Genomic DNA, 24,646 nt, shown 5'->3' with positions numbered 1-24,646 from the left:
AAAAGAATTGAGTGTATCTTTACCATGTGGCCAGACAGCCAATCGATTATACAATTATAATACTCCCCCCCCCCCCCCCCCCCGCCTAAAATTGCTGCACCTGAATACGTTAAATGATGACATCACCCTGCTGCTCTATTTAAGACCGGAAGCAAGTGAGGGCTTTACCATTCTGGCGAATTGCCCGATGAAGCTGGATGTAATTACCAGCGAAACGTCGTACTCAAACTGTAAATGATGTTGATTCACTCTTCAACACACCGGTGGGCTAAAGTAGTGAACTATTTGTCCATTGTAAACGTGACACATTTTTTACTGTTTAGCCGTGTCGGCTGGTGGAGGGTTACGACACATTTATAACTAACGCGATCTAACCCAAAAACCTTTATTATGAGTAATATTGGTCGAGAAAGCCTACCTGTTAAATACACATTTTGTTTTCATACATAATCAGGTTTTATTAATGGATGCTTGCGTTTGCTTTCTAACCATTAATTTCCAATGTTTCTTTTCCAGAGTTCAAAATTGTACCAACTATTGTACCCACACTATTTGTTGAAGGAACAGGAACACCAACAATTGTTGAAACACCATTACCTACCACACGCTTACCTCCAAAGGAGGTTTCAGTGACATCAGTGTCTGGAGTTCCAACTGATTCCGCGGAAGAACTTGTCATTTCCGACATCACTACCAATAGCATGCAAGTGTCATGGGTGGTCGATCCAAAAGTCTTTGACCGCTTCATTGTGCAATACAAGCCCACTGACAGCCCTGAAAAAGCATTGGAGAAAATTTTACCTGGTCATCTATCAACAGCTGATCTTACAGAATTGACTGAAAATACAGAATACACAGTCAAATTGATTGGATACAGAAAGAAAAAGCCCTCTAAGCCACTGGTTGCTCAGGTTACGACAGGTACATTTACACAACTTTGCACTGAATTAAGCAAACATTGTATTGAATACATATTTTGTTTTCATACTTAATCAGGTTTTATTAATGGATGCTTGCTCCCACACTATTTGATGAAGGAACAGGAACACCAACAATTGTTGAAACACCATTACCTACCACACGCTTACCTCCAAAGGAGGTTTCAGTGACATCAGTGTCTGGAGTTCCAACTGATTCTGCAGATGAACTTGTCATATCTGACATCACGCCCGATAGCTTTAAAGTTTCATGGGTAGTAGACCCTGAAGTCTTTGATGAATTTGTTTTGGAAGTTGAATCTCCAGACTCTACAATTATTCCTCTAAAAGAAACTGTTCCTGGAGATATTACATCCGTTGACCTCACTGATTTGAAAGAAAATACGGAATATGTTGTAAGGCTTATTGGCTCCAGAAAGGGAAAGTTGTCCAGTCCCCTGACAGCTAAAGTTACCACAGGTACTGTACTGTTATCTCTATGTGGCTAGATTGGATGAATGGTTTTTGCTGACGGCGGGTTCAATTCAATAGCACAATTGAAACTCAAGCTCCGTTTTTTTATTAACTAATTTAACTTCTTTCACAGATTCCAAAATCATAACTGTAACGCCTACAAAATTGTATGATGAAACATCGAGCTTGCCATATGAAGTAGCTGGCACAACCACTCAAGTGCCTACAAAGGAGGTCTTGGTGACATCAGTGTCTGGAGTTCCAACTGATTCTGCGGAAGAACTTGTAATTTCTGACATCACTACCAATAGCATGAAAGTGTCATGGGTGGTCGATCCAAAAGTCTTTGACCGCTTCATTGTGCAATACAAGCCCACTGACAGCCCTGAAAAAGCATTGGAGAAAACTTTACCTGGTCATCTATCAACAGTTGATCTTACAGAATTGACTGAAAATACAGAATATACAGTCAAATTGATTGGCTACAGAAAGAAAAAGCCATCTAAGCCACTCGTTGCTAAGGTTACGACAGGTACATTTACACAACTTTTACATTGAATTAAGCAAACATTGCATTGAATACACATTTTGTTTTCATACATAATCAGGTTTTATTAATGGATGCTTGCGTTTGCTTTCTAACCATTAATTTCCAATGTTTCTTTTCCAGAGTCCAAAATTGTACCAACTATTGTTCCAACACTATTTGTTGAAGGAACAGGAACACCAACAATTGTTGAAACACCATTACCTACCACACGCTTACCTCCAAAGAAGGTTTCAGTGACATCAGTGTCTGGAGTTCCAACTGATTCTGCAGATGAACTTGTCATATCTGACATCACGCCCGATAGCTTTAAAGTTTCATGGGTAGTAGACCCTGAAGTCTTTGATGAATTTGTTTTGGAAGTTGAATCTCCAGACTCTACAATTATTCCTCTAAAAGAAACTGTTCCTGGAGATATTACATCCGTTGACCTCACTGATTTGAAAGAAAATACGGAATATGTTGTAAGGCTTATTGGCTCCAGAAAGGGAAAGTTGTCCAGTCCCCTGACAGCTAAAGTTACCACAGGTACTGTACTGTTATCTCTATGTGGCTAGATTGGATGAATGGTTTTTGCTGACGGCGGGTTCAATTCAATAGCACAATTGAAACTCAAGCTCCGTTTTTTTATTAACTAATTTAACTTCTTTCACAGATTCCAAAATCATAACTGTAACGCCTACAAAATTGTATGATGAAACATCGAGCTTGCCATATGAAGTAGCTGGCACAACCACTCAAGTGCCTACAAAGGAGGTCTTGGTGACATCAGTGTCTGGAGTTCCAACTGATTCTGCGGAAGAACTTGTAATTTCTGACATCACTACCAATAGCATGAAAGTGTCATGGGTGGTCGATCCAAAAGTCTTTGACCGCTTCATTGTGCAATACAAGCCCACTGACAGCCCTGAAAAAGCATTGGAGAAAACTTTACCTGGTCATCTATCAACAGTTGATCTTACAGAATTGACTGAAAATACAGAATATACAGTCAAATTGATTGGCTACAGAAAGAAAAAGCCATCTAAGCCACTCGTTGCTAAGGTTACGACAGGTACATTTACACAACTTTTACATTGAATTAAGCAAACATTGCATTGAATACACATTTTGTTTTCATACATAATCAGGTTTTATTAATGGATGCTTGCGTTTGCTTTCTAACCATTAATTTCCAATGTTTCTTTTCCAGAGTCCAAAATTGTACCAACTATTGTTCCAACACTATTTGTTGAAGGAACAGGAACACCAACAATTGTTGAAACACCATTACCTACCACACGCTTACCTCCAAAGAAGGTTTCAGTGACATCAGTGTCTGGAGTTCCAACTGATTCTGCAGATGAACTTGTCATATCTGACATCACGCCCGATAGCTTTAAAGTTTCATGGGTAGTAGACCCTGAAGTCTTTGATGAATTTGTTTTGGAAGTTGAATCTCCAGACTCTACAATTATTCCTCTAAAAGAAACTGTTCCTGGAGATATTACATCCGTTGACCTCACTGATTTGAAAGAAAATACGGAATATGTTGTAAGGCTTATTGGCTCCAGAAAGGGAAAGTTGTCCAGTCCCCTGACAGCTAAAGTTACCACAGGTACTGTACTGTTATCTCTATGTGGCTAGATTGGATGAATGGTTTTTGCTGACGGCGGGTTCAATTCAATAGCACAATTGAAACTCAAGCTCCGTTTTTTTATTAACTAATTTAACTTCTTTCACAGATTCCAAAATCATAACTGTAACGCCTACAAAATTGTATGATGAAACATCGAGCTTGCCATATGAAGTAGCTGGCACAACCACTCAAGTGCCTACAAAGGAGGTCTTGGTGACATCAGTGTCTGGAGTTCCAACTGATTCTGCGGAAGAACTTGTAATTTCTGACATCACTACCAATAGCATGAAAGTGTCATGGGTGGTCGATCCAAAAGTCTTTGACCGCTTCATTGTGCAATACAAGCCCACTGACAGCCCTGAAAAAGCATTGGAGAAAACTTTACCTGGTCATCTATCAACAGTTGATCTTACAGAATTGACTGAAAATACAGAATATACAGTCAAATTGATTGGCTACAGAAAGAAAAAGCCATCTAAGCCACTCGTTGCTAAGGTTACGACAGGTACATTTACACATTGCATTGAATACACATTTTGTTTTCATACATAATCAGGTTTTATTAATGGATGGTTGCGTTTGCTTTCTAACCATTAATTTCCAATGTTTCTTTTCCAGAGTCCAAAATTGTACCAACTATTGTTCCAACACTATTTGTTGAAGGAACAGGAACACCAACAATTGTTGAAACACCATTACCTACCACACGCTTACCTCCAAAGGAGGTTTCAGTGACATCAGTCTCTGGAGTTCCAACTGATTCTGCAGATGAGCTGGTCATATCTGAAATCACGTCTGGGAGCATGAAGGTGTCGTGGGTGGTAGATCCAACAGTCTTTGAGCACTTTGTTGTGCAATACAAGCCTTCTGACAGTGCTGCGAAACCACTTGAAAAAAGATTACCTGGCAAAGATACTAAAGTCGCTCTTACAGACTTGATCGATGACACTGAATACATTATTAAAATCATTGGCTTCAGACGAGGAAAGCCTTCCAAGCCACTGGTGTCTCAAGTTAAAACGGGTATAGCTTCATATGTTTTAATATATTTTCTTTTTTACCTAAACAGTCCACACATTTTTAAAGAGTATGTCTTATCCTTACAATTTATTTCATTTTGTTTGCAGAGCCCGAACCAAAATCAACTCCTTTACCCACGGCAGTCATCTATGAGGCCATTACACCAACCGTTGTTGAGTTTCCTGGAACTACCACACACGAACCTTCAAAGGAGGTGTCGGTAACATCTGTGTCTGGGGTTCCAACTGATTCTGCTGATGAACTTGTCATATCTGACATCACGTCTGAGAGCATGAAGGTGTCGTGGGTTGTAGATCCAAAAGTCTTTGAGCGATTCATTGTGCAATGCAAGCCCATTGACAGCCCTGAGAAACCACTCGAAAAAACATTGCCTGGACACATTTCTACAGTTGATTTTACAGCCCTGATCGATGACACTGAATATATGATTAAGCTCATTGGTTACAGGCGAGGAAAGCCTTCCAAGCCACTGGTTGCTCAAGTTAAGACAGGTACATCTTCATATGTTTTAATATCGTTTCTTAATTAACTAAACATTCCTCACGTTTTTAAAGAGTATGTGAGATGCTTATAATTACTTTCATTTACTTTGCAGAGCCCAAACCAAAATCAACTCCTTCACCCACGGCAGTCATCGATGAGGCCATTACACCATCCGTTGTTGAGTTGCCTGGAACTGCCACACACGAACCTTCAAAGGACGTGTCAGTAACTTCTGTGTCTGGGGTTCCAACTGATTCCGCTGATGAACTTTTCATATCTGACATCAGTACCCATAGCATGAAAGTATCATGGGTGGTAGATCCAAATGTCTTTGAGCGCTTTGTTGTGCAATACAAGCCTGCTGACAGTTCTGAGAAACCACTCGAAAAAACATTGCCTGGCAAAGTTTCTACAATTGATCTTACAGACTTGAGCGATGACACTGAATATATCATTAAACTCATTGGTTACAGGCGAGGAAAGCCCTCCAAGCCACTGGTGGCTCAAGTAAAGACAGGTACATCTTCGTATATTCAACGTTGTTATCATTACGTGAACATTGCACATTTGTCAATAGAACATTCTAAATTTACAATGTTTTAAAGTTGCCTTGCAGAGCCATCCGTTGTTGAATCGCCTAGGTCTGCTTATGTAAAATGATACTTAATTTTACATTTATATAGTCTTTTACACTGAATGTAACACACGTTACCTCAATTTTACTCAATTAATCTTTCATATGTGTTGCTTTTTTTCACTTAATTTTTTATTCACTTTTTTATTTCTTAAAAATTATCTTCCTTTACAACACTCTTCTCGGCCTGATTCACAATTCTTTATTTTAATTATTGTTAATACTACCGATACATTAATCGTAAAACTTGTCATATTTGTGTTAAAACACATTGTAGATGTCTGGTGCTTGAATTGTCTTGTTTTGTAGTGTTGCACTTCACCTTTTCAGATTGTCTTTATACATTAGCTACAACTTTGAAAGTGTTCATTGCCTATACAGTAATCCCTTAGTAATTGCGAAGGGGGGGGGGGTTGCGTTCTTTTTCCGACAGCTTGAATGTAAAAATAATAATGATGTACCCTTATTTATAAGGAATCTTCCACTGATGTCTCGAGGCATCAGTGGAAGGTTATATTTTAAATATTCCTATCCCTTGTGCTTCACCACCGGACAAGAAGTGGTGAGGCGTGGACGCTCTCCCTCGCAGTTGACCCTTAGTCTGGCGCACAGTTTATCACGCGAGTGGCCTTTCCTTTGCAATGTTGTGGAATGTTTATACCGTGTAATATTCGTTTATTTAAGTATCAATGCGCTATCGAATTCGAGAATGAACAACAGCAATTCCTCACGGGCTTGGTAGCTCTTCTCAGTTTTAAATATCTAAAATTTCTTAAGACATTACTGGAATGAAAAATGCCTTTAAAAATACGTCATATATATTGTTGCGTACATGCTGATCCTTTTAAAGGGTCTAACTTTTTTTTTTATAGATTTGCATTCAATCTTGATTTGAAGCTTTCGGTAAAGTAAAAGGGCATTGCTGCTGCATTGGCACTCGTGTACCGCCCATGCTCCTGGTGCTGTTGATACACTTGGGCTACGCCCATCCCCAAACCTTTGTAAAAAAAAAGTTTGCCTTTAGAAGCTGACTCCTTTGCCTGATGACGACCGCTTGTGTTTTGCGATCGAAACGTCGTGATGAGATTTGCATTCCTTTAGCAATTTAGGGACTGCTACAATATTTACAGAGACTCTAGAAACGTTTACCTATCTGCTGCCTCTATCACACGCTTGCCTCTTGATGAGTCTGCTGATGAACTTGTCATAACTGACAGCACATGCGCTAGCATGACAATCTTACAGCGGTAGATCTAAAAGTCTTTGACGGATTTATTGTGCAATACAAACCCACGAACAGTCCTGAGAAACCAATTAAAATTGCATTACCTGGTCACGTGTAAATAGACGATATCCTGTACCTGACAGAAAATACTGAATATAGATTAATGTTGAATACCTACAGAAAAAGAAATCCCTCAAAGCCACTGGTGGAAGAAGTTGGAGTTGGTTATTTTCTAGGTTGTCGTCCTGAAATTATGGTATATTTTAACAAAACTTATTAAAGCTGCTTGAAATTCTTTATAAATATAAACCAATATTTATTTGTACGGTGATGGTAGATGTTTCACCACCCCCCCCCCCTCAGTTTTACAGACTCCAAAGCCATGTTAGTTGATAGGACAGATATGCTAATCTCAAAGGAAGTACTACACATGTACCACCTCCACAGGATTGTTCAATAATCTCAGTGTCTAGGATTCCAACTGATACTGTCAACAAACTTGTCATATGTGATATCACGTCTGATAACATGATGGTGTCATGGGTGGGTAAACAAAGAACGTATTTGTGCAATACAAGCCCACTGACAGTCCTAAGAAACCATTTTCAACAGTTAATCTAATATCTTGAACCAAACTTTACTTTCTGTGTCTACATTGGTGTAACTCAACATAAATATCCCACTCACCCCATTTCCTCATATTTTGTCTAAAAATCCCTATCAAAATTAATATTGGTAATGAAATGTGGTTTTCACTTGATAAATGTATCAACTATCTGACCATTGTGAACTCAAAAGAGTAACAAGTTTAGATTGACATGGTAATATACTGCAAAAAAAATGATATAATCTACTTACAGGAGTTGCAAATGTATTTTTTTATATATATTGTACGGTGATGATGTTTAGTTGTGTATTTTAGAGAATGTCTCATCATCAAGTAAAAACGTATTTTTTTCTTTTTCAGAAATTAAACTGTTAACACCTCCAGAACCCGCAAGTGTAGTTGAAGGATCAGAACCAATATCTACTTTTGAAGACCTTGAAATTGCCACGAAGATCCCCGACAGAACGATTTCAGTGACATCTGTTTCTGGGGTGCCAATCGATTCTGCCAATGCACTTGTTATATCTCATATCACAGCCAATAGCATTAGGATTTCGTGGGTAGTAGATACTAAAGTGTTTGACCGCTTCATTGTGCGCTTCAAACCAACGGGCAGCATTGTAACGCCATTTGAAAGAAATTTGGCTGGGCATGTCACCACCTTAGATATATTCGAGTTAACAGAAAACACCGAGTATACTATTATTCTCCTTGGTGCAAGGCGTGGATTGTTTTCCAAGCCTCTGATGGCGAAAGTAACAACAGGTATTTGATTTGATACAATTATTACGATGAGCGCGAATACATGTCCATATTTTAGTCACCTCGAGTTGGTCGTCATGTTGAGCTGAAGTCAGAATTCTCCAGGCCGATATTTTTGCTTCTCAGGCTGGCCTAAATTCCCAGCATCAGATCTAAAATGCTTTCCCAAACATGTCAAACAACACTGTCGGCGGGTTAAAACATTTAATTGAGCATTTAATTTCATCAGCGGTGCAATCTTGACCTATTTTTTGGGAGAGTCCTGCCCAGCTCACATGATAAATTGATTAAATCAGGAAAATGACACTTTTCTTTTAAGCAGTATGAGTTGTCCTTAAAATGATTATTTTTAAGATATCATTTACATTCTCTTTTGACTAAAATTCCGGCCAAATCAAGTGTACTTGAGTCGATTCGAGTTGGTTGAAAACAAGGTCTAATTATATAACAGTTTACATACTAACTAAATGTATTGCTTTTACAGAAACCAAAGTGAAGTCCACTGCAGATACTTCAACCTACCTTGCAGTACCCACGACTGAAGTTCCACGGCATGTCCAGCAGATAACAGTGACTGCCACTCCTGGTGTTCCATTTCAATCTGCCAATGAACTCACAATATCTGAGATAAGCGACGATAGCATTGTCGTTTCATGGAAATCAGATCCAAAATTGTTTGATAAATTCATCATCCGATACAGACCTACCTGCAGCTCAAAAAAACCTTTGGACCGCATTGTGTCCAGCCATGACTCCATGGTTAAAATTAAAGGACTTCTTGAGAGCACGGTTTACGAAATATCCATCCTTGGCATAAAACGAGGGAGATTCTCAAAACCTGTTTCAGCAAAGATTATCACAGGTATTCTTCCATGTTATAATATTGCTAAACTTGTCCACGACGATTATCTACATTCTTACCAACGATAAACCGCTAATCCTGACTTATATACGTTTAATCACTAATGTGAAATTGCAGGAAATGGATTATGCATTTAATAAGCATGTCTGTTTTCTTTCACAGTGTTTAAGAAGATAATGTGTTGCTGTTGAATGCTTGTTTATGTCCTCCTAGCAGGAGTAATATTTTATTCTTCTTTTCTAACAGCATTGTCAAAGGATAAAGGCATGAAGCTTGCCACAACAGCGATACCCACTGAAACCGATTTCCCTGTGCATACCACATCATTCCCTGATACGGAAGTTGTATCTGTGTTTGCAATTTCTGGAGTTCCAGTCGACTCTGCAAACCAACTGTATATTTCTGAGATAAAGCCACACAGCATCAGAGTTTCGTGGGTGGTGCACGAATATGTGTTTGACAAATTTGTCGTGAAATACAAGCCCGTGGATAGTGCTGATAGACCTTTAGAACAGATTGTACCTGGCGACGTTAAAACCATTGTGCTTAAACATCTGAAGGAGAGCACAGAGTATGAAGTCACAATAGTTGCAAAGAAAAGAAGGAAATATTCCAAACCATTGACTGCAAGGGTGATTTCAGGTACACACCAAGAATGTCTGTGCATTACAAAAAGTTTTCAATGCGTATTTCATTTAGCAAATGGAAAGTGGGAGAACATTTAAATCCTATTGTCTGAAAGCAGGCATGGTGTAATTTCCCGCACCTCCGATTAGCGCGGTTGGCTACGTACGGTGCGAAAGAAGTTCAACCTACATACATTAATTAGCATGATATTGGTGGAGAGGCACATCTTGTCGTCATTGAATGTGCGCTGTTATTTGCACATTGTAAAGCGTATAAACTGGTACTTTTGTAATCAGAGAGGGGATTTTTTGAACGAATAAACATTTTGATAATATACAGTAGAGTATTGTTAATTACTAGCTTGTTTGCCCGTTCAAGGACGGGTGTATATTGCAGTCAATCTGAAATATTAAATAGAAAAATTGTTCAGCTCATGATTTTTAATGAAGGGGGGGGGGGGTGAGTTGCCCTATGTGGAGTGACGTCACGCGCAGGATACACACACACAGCCTTTTGGCTCGTTATGTTAGTTGCTGCGTTGATTTCTTTATTACCTTCCGTGAAGAAAGGTCAAAATGAAAGCCAATTTTCCTAAACAAAGTTTCGTTTCGGCTCCACCTTCTTCACGCGGAGTGACGTCACCCGTTCATGATTATTAATGATGGGGGGGGGGGGCTGGTCGACGTGGAGTGACGTCACAAACGTTACACACAGACATTCTTGGGTAAATCTAGAAGCCAAATGTCTGCCTGTCAAGCAAGAAACGCCCTTGCAGACATTTCTAAATAAGAGCATTTTAAGCTTGCCGTGTTATGCACTCGGTGCTGTCTCGCGCGGTTTCGCCTCTTTGCCTCCAGGTATTGACGGGCCAAAGAATCTGCAGGTGGTGTCCGTGACCGAGTCCACGATGGACATCGAGTGGGAGGACACCCAGTCTCCCATCGATCACTACACGGTGCATTACAGCACCTCGTCAGGAGACCCACCAGGCAACATCAAGGTGTACAAGAGCGCACAGCCTACCACCAAGATAACAATCACTGGTGAGTTCGCCGGACACGCGCGGCTTCTCCACCTTTGGAACGTGTTGTGTTAGTGTGTGCGCGCGCGTGTGTGTGTGAGTTGAGCTTCTTTCGCACCGTACGTAGCCAAACCGTGCGAATCGGAGGTGCGCCTTCTATAATCTAAGCGCAGGTATTGTGGTTTAAAAAAAGGTATCAGTTTTGTTGCCAGATAAAAGGGTTAAAAAAAACCTGTTTTAATATTTTGCAACTGGCAAAGGAGGTCTCATGATGTAAATGCTTACCCCGAGCTCTCAATACTCTGACGGTGCGTTGTCTTTGAGTTGTGCGCCTTTTGGCGTCTTCTGGCCCAACACCAATGTGAGACTAAGCTCTAAGAACAGCTGTCTCGGGTGTGGACCAATCAATTTCAAGAACATTATCAGAGTTGTTGTTTTTTGTTTGCATTTTGACCGCAGGTATTGTGGTTAATGCAAACATGATCCCTTGTAAAAAAAAGGTATCAGTTTTGTTGCCAGATAAAAGGGTAAAACACCTATTAGCCCAAGAATAAGTCGACATTATAGTTAGACTGCCAGTATACTCACCAAACTTAATAACCAGGCTACAGTCTACATTATAGACTGCCAGGACACTCACTCAGGTTAAGAACCATTACTACAGTCTACATTATAGACTGCCAGTACGCTCACTCAGTTCAATAACCATTGCTACAGTCTACATTATAGACTGCCAGTACACTCACTCCGATTAAGAACCACGCTACAATCTACATTATAGACTGCCAGTACACTCACTCCGATTAAGAACCAGGCTACAGTCTACATTATAGACTGCCAGTACACTCACTCAGGTTAAGAACCAGGCTACAGTCTACATTATAGACTGCCAGTACACTCACTCAGGTTAAGAACCAGGCTACAGTCTACATTATAGACTGCCAGTACACTCACTCCGATTAATAACCAGGCTACAGGCTACATTATAGACTGCCAGTACACTCACTCAGATTAAGAACCAGGCTACAGTCTACATTAGTATTTTATTGTTATCCTAATTTTTCTATTTACGTGACTTTACCGAAAGAAACAAATAACATAATCAACGTTCGTTATGCGTGTGCATTATACAAGCACATTTGTCTTGTACCTCCTGTCGATTGTGTCCACTAAAATAGCAGTGCCTGCTGTTGTCTCTTCATTGGTAATCCCCATTGATTGAAGCATGGTGACCTGTATATGCTTGCATTTAAACAATGTGTGCGTTGAACTGACAATTACACGTGGGCAAACACTTTTGTCAATTCACTTCTGGATGAGAGGCCCTGGGGGAAAGGCCCCTCAATCTGTGTGACACGGGCCACACAATATTAGTAGTGTACTTGAAAATGTTGCGATCCAAGTTTTTGTGAATTACACTTTTATCTGTTACAGTCTCGATGCGCCCCCGAAGGCGATGATGATGATGATGCACTCTTGAAGGTGTTAGATGAGTTTGCGTCGAAGGGGAACGTTAATTGATTTCTTTTTTTGTTTTATAGGCCTGCAGCCTGGAACTGAATACAAGATATCTGTGGTGGCTGTTAAGGGGAGCAAAGGAAGTGCTCCAGCAAGTACGACCGGACAAACTGGTAAGGTCGATTTTACATCGTCCGTTAAACACTTTAATTGCAATAATTTTTGTGAAGCTGAATTCCTCGGTCCAGAAGTTAGCCCAAATCTCAGTTACGATGACAGCCGCTTATCATATCGAACAACATTTAACATGCATATTATTTAACACACATTTAACAGGAAACAGTTTAACGTCTAATATCTGCCCAAAACATCTGTATCGCCTCCTACAGGCCCTGAATAACACTGCATAAACGAGACGTACTTTCATAATTCAAAATAAACACATTATTTTTTTACATAAAATTATATGAACAATATGTAAATTATAAAAATCATATTTTACCTACAATAAACATATTTAACAAGTATTCTTTCTTATACACGAATCGGGAACGTAACCTCTTGCAATAACACCTGTACCGCTCACACACCACCTGTCAGCCTCTTATCAGTGCCCGACCTAATTACAGACCAATTCAGACCTCATTGGTTACCCCGTGCCCTGATAAACCTCAACGTTCATTCTACAGTCCCATCACAAGGGAGAAACACAAACAAATAGACGCAAAAAAATTGGGTTGACAGGTATGCTATTTCCTAATCTTAAATAATAATCACAAAAAAACGCACCTAGCTCTCCGTTTAGCTGTGTTTCTTAGGTCCTCGTATGCTATACAGAGTGCATAATTATACGTGCTATTAATTACAGGTAAGCCTACACCGGCTACATGTCACGCACAGGAACAGCTGCCCCTGGGGGGGGGGGGGGGGGTTCCCCTTCTGAGTTGCTGGGACATGCACTTGCTTTATAAATACAAATCATTATCAGTTCTCTGCTTCAATTATTTTAAAGCCACGAAGAATGAGGAGTCTAGTGTTTAGACGTTCGAGAACCCCTTTAACCCCCTGCTTTGCCTTATTTTGCAGACATTGACGGTCCAAAGGACCTGCAGGTAACCGATTCTAGTGACACCAACATATCGCTCAGCTGGACGGCTCCCAGCACCAGCTTCGACCGCTACACCATCACGTTTGCCTCGGACACCAGCGACGATGGCCGGGAGGTGACCGTCCCGGCCGACGCTACCACGGCCACCCTCTCTGACCTGGAGCCAGGCACAGAGTACACCATCAGCCTGCGGGCCGAGAAGGGGTCTGTACACAGCGCCCGGGCTTTGACCAGCGGCAAGACTGGTGGGTCGGAACGTCGATATGTTAAGAGCACCGCGCGTCGGGAATTTTTTTTTACATATATACGTTACGGATAATCGTAAAAGATTGGTGGCGGAAAGATGTGCACTACTTGGGGATATTTGGCACAAGACAGAGGAAAGTGGAAATAAGTAACGAAATGTACAGTATCTGCCCATGGATTGTGTTGATGATGATAATGACGACAGATAGTCACCAGTCAGTGAGTGACTAATGTAGATTTTATATTTTACTTATTTCAGCAGGAAAGGCCCATGGGAGTCCTGCAACTGCACTGATGTTATACAGTGCATTGTAATGATGATCTGTAAGGGCTGTAAAGCAAATGTTTGATAAGAATATGTCATGCTTAAGATTATCAGTCGAACAAAATTGAAACGTGAAAGCTTTAAATTTGGCCCCCAAAAATGTAAGGACAGTTCTCCTGAACTCTCGTTAGTTCGTTTTTTAACTTCGGATTACAATCGATTGTATCTGGAAGATTTGAAATATATTGAATCTAAGGATGACAATTTTGCACAGCGTGCCAGGCCCTGACCAACGGAGAGACTGGTGGGATAGGACATTGTGTATTAAGGCTTCTTATATGTTTTTTTCTGGTCATTATTCAATGTCTGTTGTAAATTCTCATGATGTTCTAAAAGGGATGGAAAGCTGAAATTTGGCATGGAATATAGTTAAATCTCCGTGCTCAACTAAGCACGTAAATAAAAAAAAATGCTTGGAATTACATTGAGGGACAGAGGAACACACAGATGAGAGAACATACGTAGGTTAAACACATAATTCCGTCAGAAAAAGTAAGTTGGCTTAGGTAGGTCACGTAGCTGCAAGGCAGCTACGTGACCTACCTAAGCTTTTTAAATTAATTGCAGCCACTTGATTATTCAATTTACAGGCGTACGTTTGACAATATCTCCATCCTCTAAACCCCTTGAGCTATTTATACAATGTTATAGTTTAACTCTCAAATATTAATTAATTTTTATTCTCTTAAATTTGCAACTGAAATGTGAAATATTAAATATTCTTTCCAATCCTTTTAGAATGCAGACTTTCACGGAATTTCTTTGTCAAATAGTTTGCACTTTAATGTTGTAAATATTGCAATTTAATGTATTTGTGTTTGTTATAAGCTAACCTGTCATTTACTTAATGTGTTTTTAACAACTTGGACTAACAATGCAGTGAATTTAACAACAGTATCAAATTACCAATTTGCCATCAATATTGATACGACAAAAGTTGCTTCCCATTTTCAACTGCTCTCCTTGTAAGCAACATTTATTCATATATCAGATAAGTCTCACCTTCACTGGGAATTATTGAGCATGTAAATTATTCATTACTTAAGATTGATTCTTATGGTCACGTAATTGTATGCAAATGTATTTTTTTTCCGGCTAAAGGAACAAAGTGAGACAACATGTGAGATAGACGACAACTAGAGCGAATTCTTAAATTGGATTATAACCTCCAAATCCTAACAATTCATCAAATGCCAAGTTTTGGGGTAACAAGGCAAGGGTGCGGGTGGACAAGTTGAATCAGTACATGCCTAATTGCCAATCTACCTCCGGGCATATTCACAAAGTCTTGTGTGCAGCTATTATGTGTATAAGTTCGTTCGACAACGTGTGTGTTATGATGCTCACTCCAGGCTGCAAGCCGGCCACTGCAATGCGGTTTTCCGATATCACTCCGACCAGCTTAGTAGCGTCTTGGGCATCGCCACCCGCTACACCCGACTACTACATTGTCAAGTACAGCCAGAGGAACAGAGAGCCACACACGGTCGCAGTGAGTGGAGGACAAAACTACGTGGTGTTGTCTGACTTAAAACCTGACACAGAGTACAGAGTGCGGGTCATTTCCGTCAAAGGGGTATCTTCGTCCAAACCCCTGATTGGTGACGTCTTCACAGGTACATTACCCAGAGCGCATTGCCGCTCACCTCTCTCGCTCTCTTCGATTGCCTCAAAATGTCTCGCCTTATCTTTGACATATATATAAGAAAGAAAGCAAAAAAAAACCCCATCAATGATGTGTTGTCCGGGTTGTAACTGCACGTAGTTCGACTTGCGTCTGACCACCTTTCCCTCCACGTGCCTTGGAGCTTCCTGGAGGTTTCGAAACGTCGGGCGCCCGTTACGAACCCAGTAAACCAATCGGAGAGCTGCCCACACAGCGCGACCGTGCACATCTAAAGTGAAATTTAATTAACGTTTCTTTTCTGCAGAGTATTGCCAGACCGGAGGGGGGGGGGGGTTGCGTCCAGATGGAGAGCTTGCGTTTTAAGTGTTGAATGCACACTTTGGGAAGATTTGTCTTTCAGGTCGTCGCCAGCGTGGCTTGGAGCGACTGCGCAGTGCTTCCTCGTCCCACCCCCAACCTTTGTTGCTCACCCAGAGTTTTCTTCCGCATAAAGACGCCGAGACGTTTCCCTCCATACTGTCGTCACACACAAATATTTGTAAAAACACATTTTGTATGACGACAGATATATGAGGATGCTTCCGTACGGTGATGGTTAGCGCACTGGACTCTAAAATCCAGGGGTCAATCTCCCGGATGGGGCGGTTGAAACAATGGGAACATTTATTAAATCCCCCCCAAACCCCACCTCCACCTCTCATTACCGAGCAGCCATTAATGGGTACACCACCAGTTGGTCGATCACGATCGGCAGGCAGCGTGTGGTGGGTTTAAAGTGTGGGTACTTCCCACCTCATAAAACTACTTCCCACCTATATTCTCGGTTCTTTCGGTAAAGTCACGTTGAAGGGAAACAATAAAATAATAAATTATATATCAAATATATATAAAACAATATTGTTTTATATTTTTTTATTATTATTTTATTGTTTCCCTTCAACGTGACTTTACCGAAAGAACCAAGAATATGAATCACTGCAGTCACGAAAGCTTTAAATCAAAATACTTCCCACCTCTTCTGTGAAATGGAGCCAGTGTGGAAGAGTAGGCCAAAATAGCCTCTCGAGGGACTCTCTAGGGCTTCTGCGAGTGGAGCACCTTCTGCCAGCATTGGCATGAGCAAGCGATTATAGGGCCGCACCTTAAAAAAAAAATACTTTCACCGAGATATCTGCCTTGAGAAGAAATAAAAAACGCTTTTCAGATAAAAACCCATTTTACGGCAGCCTGCATGTTTATCCTCTTAGCCGTGACATCGCAAAAGTGAATTAATTTGTTCAATCGTTCCCCACCCCCCCCTCCCCCCCCGAAAAAAATTTCTCCACCACCTCTACAGCTTCAGGAAGCCTCCAGCCACCGTGCCCCGACGCGAACGCCGACGATGAGGATCTGAATAGCAGAGAAACGGGGGAGCCAGACTACGTCGAGATACAGCCTGCCTCCAACGACGCGCAAAAATGCAAATTCACAGAGAACGCCGAGTCGGCCTCGACCGCGCCACCCCCCGCCGACAAGGAGCTGTACGGCCTCAGCCCTGTTGACGTAGAGTCCTCAACAATGAGGCTGTCGTGGGCGTCGAAGCCCTTCGCTTTCCAGAACTTTGTCATAAAGTACGGGCCGGTGTCCGCCGGGAAGATGCGTAAAGTAGTGGTGGCCGGAGACTCCCGGTCGCTCAAAATTTCAGGGCTTAAAGGCAACACCGAGTACGTGGTTTCGCTCGCAGGGGTGCGTGATGATACCCTGTCACCGCCACTGACAATACGTGTCACGACAGGTACTGGATTATCCTTTTTTTATTATTTTTGCTCACGAACAAAACATTTTAATTGCAAAGATTTTAGAATTGTCTCTTCAACTGTCGGTGTATACATCACGTATGAACACTGTTATTGTATTGCAAAAGGATGCGGCTTTGATCCGATGTTCATTGTAAAGGATATTTCTGCGGCGGTGTAGCGGTTAGCAACAACTCGACTTTGCAACGCAGAGGTCGCCGATTCGATTCGATCTCCCCTGCGTGACGGTTGAAACGACCGTGGCAAAATTGTCCTAAATCGTCCTCCTCGTCGTCCTCCATCCCCTGGCACCTGTCCAACACCGGCAGTGTGAATGGGATCAGCAAAGTGCGTCGATGGGCAAGGTTGCCTGCAGGTGGGGGCAAAGTGTCGGTGTATTCCCACCTCTCCCAAGATATCTGGCCATCATGGAAAAGGTAGAAAAATATATCCTCCAGAGGTCCCTGCAGTGGAGGCCCTACCAACAGCAGTGGCATGTACAATAAATCGCAGGGCTGCACCTTTTACCGTTCAGAGAGATTTGAAAGGAATTTAAGCTTCTCAACGTTGTTTGGTCAATGTTAGGCCACTGCATCATTTTTTTGTTCGTACCACCAGGGCGTAGAGTTTCAGCTCCCATTGGGCGACGATCTTTTATCGGCGGGGGGGGGGGGGGCATCTGATTTAATTGTATTCAAATATCGTACTCAAAGCAACAACGTGTCAATCTCCACCACGACGTTGTTGATTAACATCTTCCGTTTGTGTACACTCTACTTGAAAAGCCACAGCCTCCGAACGCGTGAGAAGAAGCCTTGGTTTGAGGCGTGCAGACAGCGTCCACAAGAAGTCGTTGGCTGCTACGCTTAAGGATGAAGGTGAAATCTTGAGCCAATTGACAGACGTGTCAGCCTCGATACCCCACAGAAAACGCGGGTCTGACAATCACGTTTCAGGGGACACAGGTACTACATTCAATATGAGAGGCAAATAGCCGCATTGCTTTATTTCCTGCCCTTTTCACTAACACTTTTTTTAATTATGGGAACATAATACTTAGCTATCAAAATGATACATTTGTATGGAAATTGAGCCCCCCAGGATGTATTGTGGGCAGCTTTCCATGGACCAGATTGATGAAGTATGGTTAAATAGCCCTGACGATGTGCATGGTGTGGGAAGGCTGTCACCCAGCAATGGATTGACAAAAGGGAAGCACATGTCCCTGTAGGGAATTGATGGCAGACGACCTGATACAGCAAATAGATTATTGAATCTATTGATTCTTGAATCTATTTATTCTTGAATCTATCTGTCGCCAAGCTTTGACCATTACTCCTTCGTATGCATGGGTATCCTCTGGCTAATCCAGTTTCCTCCCATGTGACAAACACTCGTTAATGGCATTCAGAATCAGCATCTGTAGTTAGACTAAAAGAATCCGATGAGCTATGAAGCTCTTTTTAACAGATGCCCAGTAGAGACATGAATTTGCATTAATTGATCAAACATCTCCAATGTAGCAGGATCCTCTTACAAAAGTCTTGAGACTTAGTGAGGTTTTCACATTATTATTACTACAATAAAAATGTAGGTGATGTAAAATGTATTTCATTTACCAACTTGTGTTTCCTCCTACAATTGCCTGTCTCACTCTTTATCCGAAAGTTGTTGTCTTTTTTACGCACTTATAATTTCAAACGAACATGTTTTGACCTCACATTTTCTGAAACCACATGCTTTGCCCTATCCTTCATCAAATTAAAGCTTCAGTAACAATCATTCTATAAAAAAAATAACAGATGTGTTTAGTTTAATATGCATTAAAAAAAACTGTTTTGTTTTGAAGGCATTATTAACGTGAGGGAAACAAATGAGTGGAGAAACTCAGAGGCCTTTACATTACAAGTTGCCATTCACCTCTGCTTGCCAGCCTTCTCTCTTAGCGAGCACTAATCGAGCCATGTCCGAGCGGTCAATATTAAACTTCTTTTGCCCCACCCCGCTTGCTGTGGGACCCCCGTATGGTTTGGGGCAGCGAGCCCATTTCTCCATCTTTCTATCCCCTCCTTTTCATAACCAGTTTGGCTGACGTCGACGGTGTGTACGTGAGTCATGACGTGATGTAACGGGGCCCGCACATTGCCTCGATATACATTGTCAAAGAAAAATGTTCAACTTAATTCAACCACCAGTTGCTGACGTTCACGCACTCCGCTAAAGTGCCGACTTTCTGCCTGTCATTCAAACGCCTCGGGCTTTCACGACCCCGCGCCTCGTCGCCGCTTCGTAACGCATCTCTCCTTCTCTTTACAGGGCTGAGCAAAGCTTGGTCACTTCTAACCACCCGTGCGCGCGCGCGCGTGTGTGCGTGTGTGTGTTGTGTTTCTCTTCTTCTTTTGCTTTCAAGTTGACATTTCACTTCTCAATGTCTTTTTGTTGTTGATGCCCCGTTGTTTTGCCCCCTCCCCCCCCCGCCACCCCCAACGAAGCAGGTCTGGAGGTGAAACTTGTAAAGTCTGCATCTGTGATTGACCGCAAGGCACCCGAAGTTATATCCGAGAACGGTTATTTCTCCGAGATATATTCCTTCCTCAGTGGTTTAACTACAGATTTCAGCAGCGCAGCTAAGGGAAAAGGTACATGGAAATTAAACGCGTGCTTTAAATTCAATTACTTAATGAGAACATGGTGAGGATGTTGACAACTGTATTTTTATTCGGGGTGCAGCGTTGCATCTGTCTGTCATTTATTATCTATTCGTAAGTCTCACGATGTACGCATCGATGTCCGCATGTAAGAATCGCTGTCTTTTTTTTTATTGCTAAAAAATATCCACGCCAAAGTCACAGCTAGGCTAATGAAGTGAACTAAACAGTTACCAATGCAGTTCCAGAGGAAATGATCATTCTTCGCGACATCGTTTCGAAGGACGTGTTCTGTTGGTACACATTGCAGCGTGGGTCTTGGTGATGCAAGGACGTTAACCCCAACTGTTCAAATGTCGTTTGAAATCTCCTTCTCAGTGCGATGCGCAGATCCACCCATCCATCCCATTTGCATCCGAATGCTCTTCCTCTCCGGATCATTCTTTAACAGTCTTCTCATTGCAGCCTGCCGAGAGTGCCTTGGGGATCCGGCGAATTGCCCGGGTCGCGTGACGCCACCGATTTAAAAGCCTTCCCATCCCACCGCAAGAGGTTAAACTGCGAAGAGGGAGGCACTGTTGTCAGACTCCCCCCTCCCCGCCCCTCCGCCCTTTGGGAACCACCTTGCCTCTCGATTTGCATCACGTGACCTGCGAGGGTCCGCGCAAACAAAAAAAGATGCCCACGTGGCCGGTGATTTCGGTGAGAATTTGGGGCAAATCCGAGCGTGGGCTGGAGGGCATCGGGTCAACAGGGTTCCCCTCTCAGTTTAACACCTCCCTCCATTGCGATAACCACAACATGCTGACACCATGGCTCACAATGCACAGTAAAATTCCCGTGAGCTTCATCGAGCGCTTGCACAAGCACCGAATCTGGTGGGGGGGGGGGGGGGAGACCATCCCCCTCCTGCACATCGATGCTTGGTGAGAGAGGGAGGGAGGGAGTTTGCAAATCCCCAATCCTTTGATCGGAATAACCAAAATGCTTCTGATCTCATCTGGATCTCGAGTGCTAAGCAGGTTTGAGCCTTGACATTGCTCCGACGGGCAACCGCCTTCGATACAAACACAAGCTGTTGTAGGCTGCTTGCAGGGCATCGTCAGCAGAGAGCCATGCAGCAAAATTAATTGTATTGCCCTATGCGCCCATGTCTTCGCTGCCTGCGTTCACCAACCTGCGCTGACCAGCGCGGTAAAGTACTGTACAGTCAAATAGTCCCATGGCTTGGGGAGGCCCTCATCCAGCAGTGAATTGACAAAAGGGCTGTTACATGTAGACGTATTTTTTTTTGCTTCGTTTTCACGACGCAGCCGCGAATATAGTGACCCCGGTTCCATATGAGGTGCAGGGCAGCTGGTTAGAGCTATCCATGCTACTCCAACGTCCCCCCATTCACGAACTTTCCCTCCCCCCACTAAGCTAGGTTGTGCCCAGCTGTATAAGGGAACACATGCATGCGTCCATCCTTTCAAGAAAGGCAAACTCCTTCATGATAGCCAAATGCAACAACAAAATGCCAATCCATTCACTGACTTTCATGGCAAATCTCCACAACGTGTACCTGGATTAACATCCGTTTCGCTTCACTGCATTGCCATTCCGATCGCCGTCTCCTGTGCAAATGTCATGTTCGCTTTGCAAGGAGATAAAACCGCATGGTTCCACGCTGCATGCAGCATCACATCTATCTAACCCATTAACTTTTTACACGACTAATCGCGACCCGCGCTTTGATGTATCAGCGTTCGTCTTTTTTTTTTATGCCCCGACTTGTCGTCTGCAAAGTGGGTCGTGCGATTCGGGTCGCTCGCCTCTCGGCCGCTGCCTCGCGCGCCCAAGATGCTGTATCTCTTGCGAACGTCGAATGCTGTGCGTGGCTGCGAGCAGCGATAGACACTCCCAGGGACATTGACTTTAAGGACACCAGGGAGACGTCCGTCGTCGTGGCCTGGACCGCTCCGTCCGCCGACGCAGACAGCTTCAAGATCGCTTACGTCCCGACGGCTGGAGGTGCGCTAGCATAGGCGGTGCTGGGGAGGGTCATGTGGGTGGGGGGGGGGGGGTCTGGGGGGGGGGTGGTCCGGGGGGGGGGGCAGAGGGGAGGGCCATAAGGGGAATAATAGACTCAAGATCTGGTCACCACCTTCGTTAAGTGGCGAATAAATAAATAAAAAAAATCCCGCTGATGGTACTGCTGCAGAAGCTGTGAACCACTGCCAAGTGGCCCAAATTCAAGAGAGATGGCAGCAAGGGACTCGTTCAGCCGTCACGTGGCTGTCAAACTTGGACGTATACAACCCTGAGGGCGATATTCACGAAGAGTGGACTTAAGTTCCCTCAACTAAACACTCGACCCATGTGAACAGGGGTTGTAGGAGCCAGTTGATTTTTGTTTTATTGTAATGGGACAATGGCTGTGGATAACATCGGCTGCACCAAGCATCTAAAACGATCCTGGGTCCCTGCTCGATCAGCTCAGTCTTAAGTGAGTAACTGGTGTGGTTTGTAACATTGGAACATTGCCCTTTGACTGACTTTTGCTAGCCTTTAAATACAGTATGCTCGCTAACAGCGGGTCACATACCAATACCCGCCAATCGCCACTAAGCGACGGTGATGCCACCACTCCGTTTGTGCCAGACGAGGTGCACTTTGAGGCCACGTGAAGTGTCGAAAGCTTGCTGGCAGGAGGTCACGGAACAGACCCAGGTGCCATGGGTTGAGCGACTGATATGACTGGCAGATGCACCAGCTGTTCCTCCAGGAACAGGAGACTACTGCGCGTCACATGCCCCCAGAGCCTCTGATGCTAACGGGGAGGGTTCTTTGTCGTGATGTGGCAGGCGAGCCCGAGAGCCGGCGGGTGGCTTCGTCGCTGACGGAGGTCACGCTGACCCATCTGACCCCCGGCACGGAGTACGAAGTGAACCTCATCAGCGTCAAGGGCTTCCAGGAGAGCGATCCCCTTACGGGGACCTTCACCACCCGTACGTCCACAGAGCCCTTCACACATCCCGTCCCCTCCTTCTTTCGTTTGAGATGAAAAAAAGTTTACAGCTCACAATACAGGGTCCTTCGAAAAAAATGTTAACACTTACATGGGAATAATCGTTTTTAATGGAAAAAGAAGATTATAACAAATGTATGTTAATAGCTTCAAAAAGTCAAAAGTCTGCACTTGTTCACCACATTGTCAACACGTGGCCTGGAATATTCTCCAGGTGGTCTCCAGAGCCCTGAGGCAGCAGCACATTTCTTGTGGTGTTGTTGCAAATTCTCAGAAAGTAATAATAGTTTTTTTAAGCACCCTAAAATTATCATCAGCCATGGTCACTCTTCTGCTGGATGAAGACCTCCCTCCTCACTGAACCTATGACACCCAACATACAGATCAAACAATCAATTATCACACGTGCAAATTTGACGCACGTATCACGCTCATCGCGCGGGTAAGATTTGACTCGCCAATGAATCGACACGTCGTCCGCATAACTCGAGAATATGCGACACTGACCGATCGTTCGCTTGCAACAACAAAAATATTTCCATCCAGCTCACATCCGCCGGAAAAATGCATTCTCGGGAGCCGCTGGTGGCGGCAGCGGCGGCTACGAGGACCTTTGATGGGCAAGCAAACGCGCGGACACGGTTGGGGTCAGGTGAATGTCATGCGAGCGCCCCGGGGTGCTGTGTGTTGCAGTGCTGGATAGCCCGTCCGTTCTGAGCGCGGAGGATGTCACCGACAGCTCGGCCCTGCTCAAGTGGAAGCCCACGATAGGCCCCGTGGACACCTACACGCTCACCTACAGCTTCGAAGACGGTGAGAAAATGCATCCAGTAGGTTTAAAGCATCACGACTGGCCCAGAGAGTGATGGTACCCCATTCGTTTGGGATAGAAAGAAGAAAAATCGTGCGTGCACATGGATCATTTCAATGCTTTACAACGTGCGTTTTGTCCTTGGAAGTCATTTAATCAGCGGCATGGAAGGCGAAGGATATGTTTTGGGCCTGAAAACCCATCCATTCTTGCGAATACTCTCGACGTTTTTGCGCTTTTTTCCATCTCAAAGTTGTAGGAAACCCGTTGATAAATTTTGCCAGTTATTAACACAACTTTACAGTAAGGTTTCGTTCACATTGGATCACCTTTACCAGAGTTATCGTGCATCCCCGTTACGGACGGACAGCCGGACACAGCTACTGCATTAATGCTTCCGACCTCAATCGGCGTAACCTTTGCCCATCCTTTTCTCGTGGCAACGTCCATTTGTTGTCCTTCCCCCGCACCTACGTACGGTGCGAAATAAGTTCTGCATACATACGTCAATCACAACACATTATTATGTCACTGCGCCACCACTCCCCCCACCACCACCACCACCTGCGGTCTGAATTCACCGTTTCGTGAACGCACAAGCGGATCAATTATGGCCATCTGTTGTGGCTTTACCCTCCCGCCCCCCCCCCAAATTAGAAGAGCCCGTGACCGTCACCGTTTCGGGCGGCACGGTTGAACACCAGCTGACCGACCTGAATCCCAACACGCCGTACGTCGCCAAGGTTCGCGCGGTCAAGGGAGCCCAGCAGAGCGCGGACACGGCAGTCGACTTCATCACCGGTGAGCGATGGTCACGGCC

At 43.5% G+C, this 24,646-nt stretch overlaps 1 protein-coding gene across 1 annotated transcript in view; it reads left to right on the top strand.

Moving 5' to 3' along the window:
* The window catches only part of LOC116953249 (tenascin-X-like), a 115,451-nt gene that overhangs the window by 82,239 nt on the left and 8,566 nt on the right, over positions 1 to 24,646 (top strand). The window contains exons 14-36 of the mRNA XM_076074714.1: positions 1,007 to 1,397; positions 1,525 to 1,923; positions 2,062 to 2,466; positions 2,594 to 2,992; positions 3,131 to 3,535; positions 3,663 to 4,061; positions 4,175 to 4,579; positions 4,684 to 5,088; positions 5,193 to 5,597; positions 7,907 to 8,311; positions 8,793 to 9,170; positions 9,417 to 9,812; positions 10,655 to 10,840; positions 12,360 to 12,449; positions 13,363 to 13,629; positions 15,308 to 15,571; positions 16,919 to 17,356; positions 18,143 to 18,322; positions 19,850 to 19,996; positions 21,896 to 22,018; positions 22,852 to 22,995; positions 23,709 to 23,828; positions 24,484 to 24,627. Of these exons, the coding sequence (XP_075930829.1) occupies positions 1,007 to 1,397; positions 1,525 to 1,923; positions 2,062 to 2,466; positions 2,594 to 2,992; positions 3,131 to 3,535; positions 3,663 to 4,061; positions 4,175 to 4,579; positions 4,684 to 5,088; positions 5,193 to 5,597; positions 7,907 to 8,311; positions 8,793 to 9,170; positions 9,417 to 9,812; positions 10,655 to 10,840; positions 12,360 to 12,449; positions 13,363 to 13,629; positions 15,308 to 15,571; positions 16,919 to 17,356; positions 18,143 to 18,322; positions 19,850 to 19,996; positions 21,896 to 22,018; positions 22,852 to 22,995; positions 23,709 to 23,828; positions 24,484 to 24,627 (6,895 nt within the window). The remainder of the gene's footprint in view (positions 1 to 1,006; positions 1,398 to 1,524; positions 1,924 to 2,061; positions 2,467 to 2,593; positions 2,993 to 3,130; positions 3,536 to 3,662; positions 4,062 to 4,174; positions 4,580 to 4,683; positions 5,089 to 5,192; positions 5,598 to 7,906; positions 8,312 to 8,792; positions 9,171 to 9,416; positions 9,813 to 10,654; positions 10,841 to 12,359; positions 12,450 to 13,362; positions 13,630 to 15,307; positions 15,572 to 16,918; positions 17,357 to 18,142; positions 18,323 to 19,849; positions 19,997 to 21,895; positions 22,019 to 22,851; positions 22,996 to 23,708; positions 23,829 to 24,483; positions 24,628 to 24,646) is intronic.

Source organism: Petromyzon marinus, chromosome 50 (genome assembly GCF_048934315.1).
Source record: "Petromyzon marinus isolate PM22_M1 ecotype Great Lakes invasive population chromosome 50, UKy_Petmar_22M1.pri1.0, whole genome shotgun sequence".
NCBI lineage: Eukaryota > Metazoa > Chordata > Hyperoartia > Petromyzontiformes > Petromyzontidae > Petromyzon > Petromyzon marinus.
This window is presented reverse-complemented; position numbering and strand designations above follow the sequence as displayed.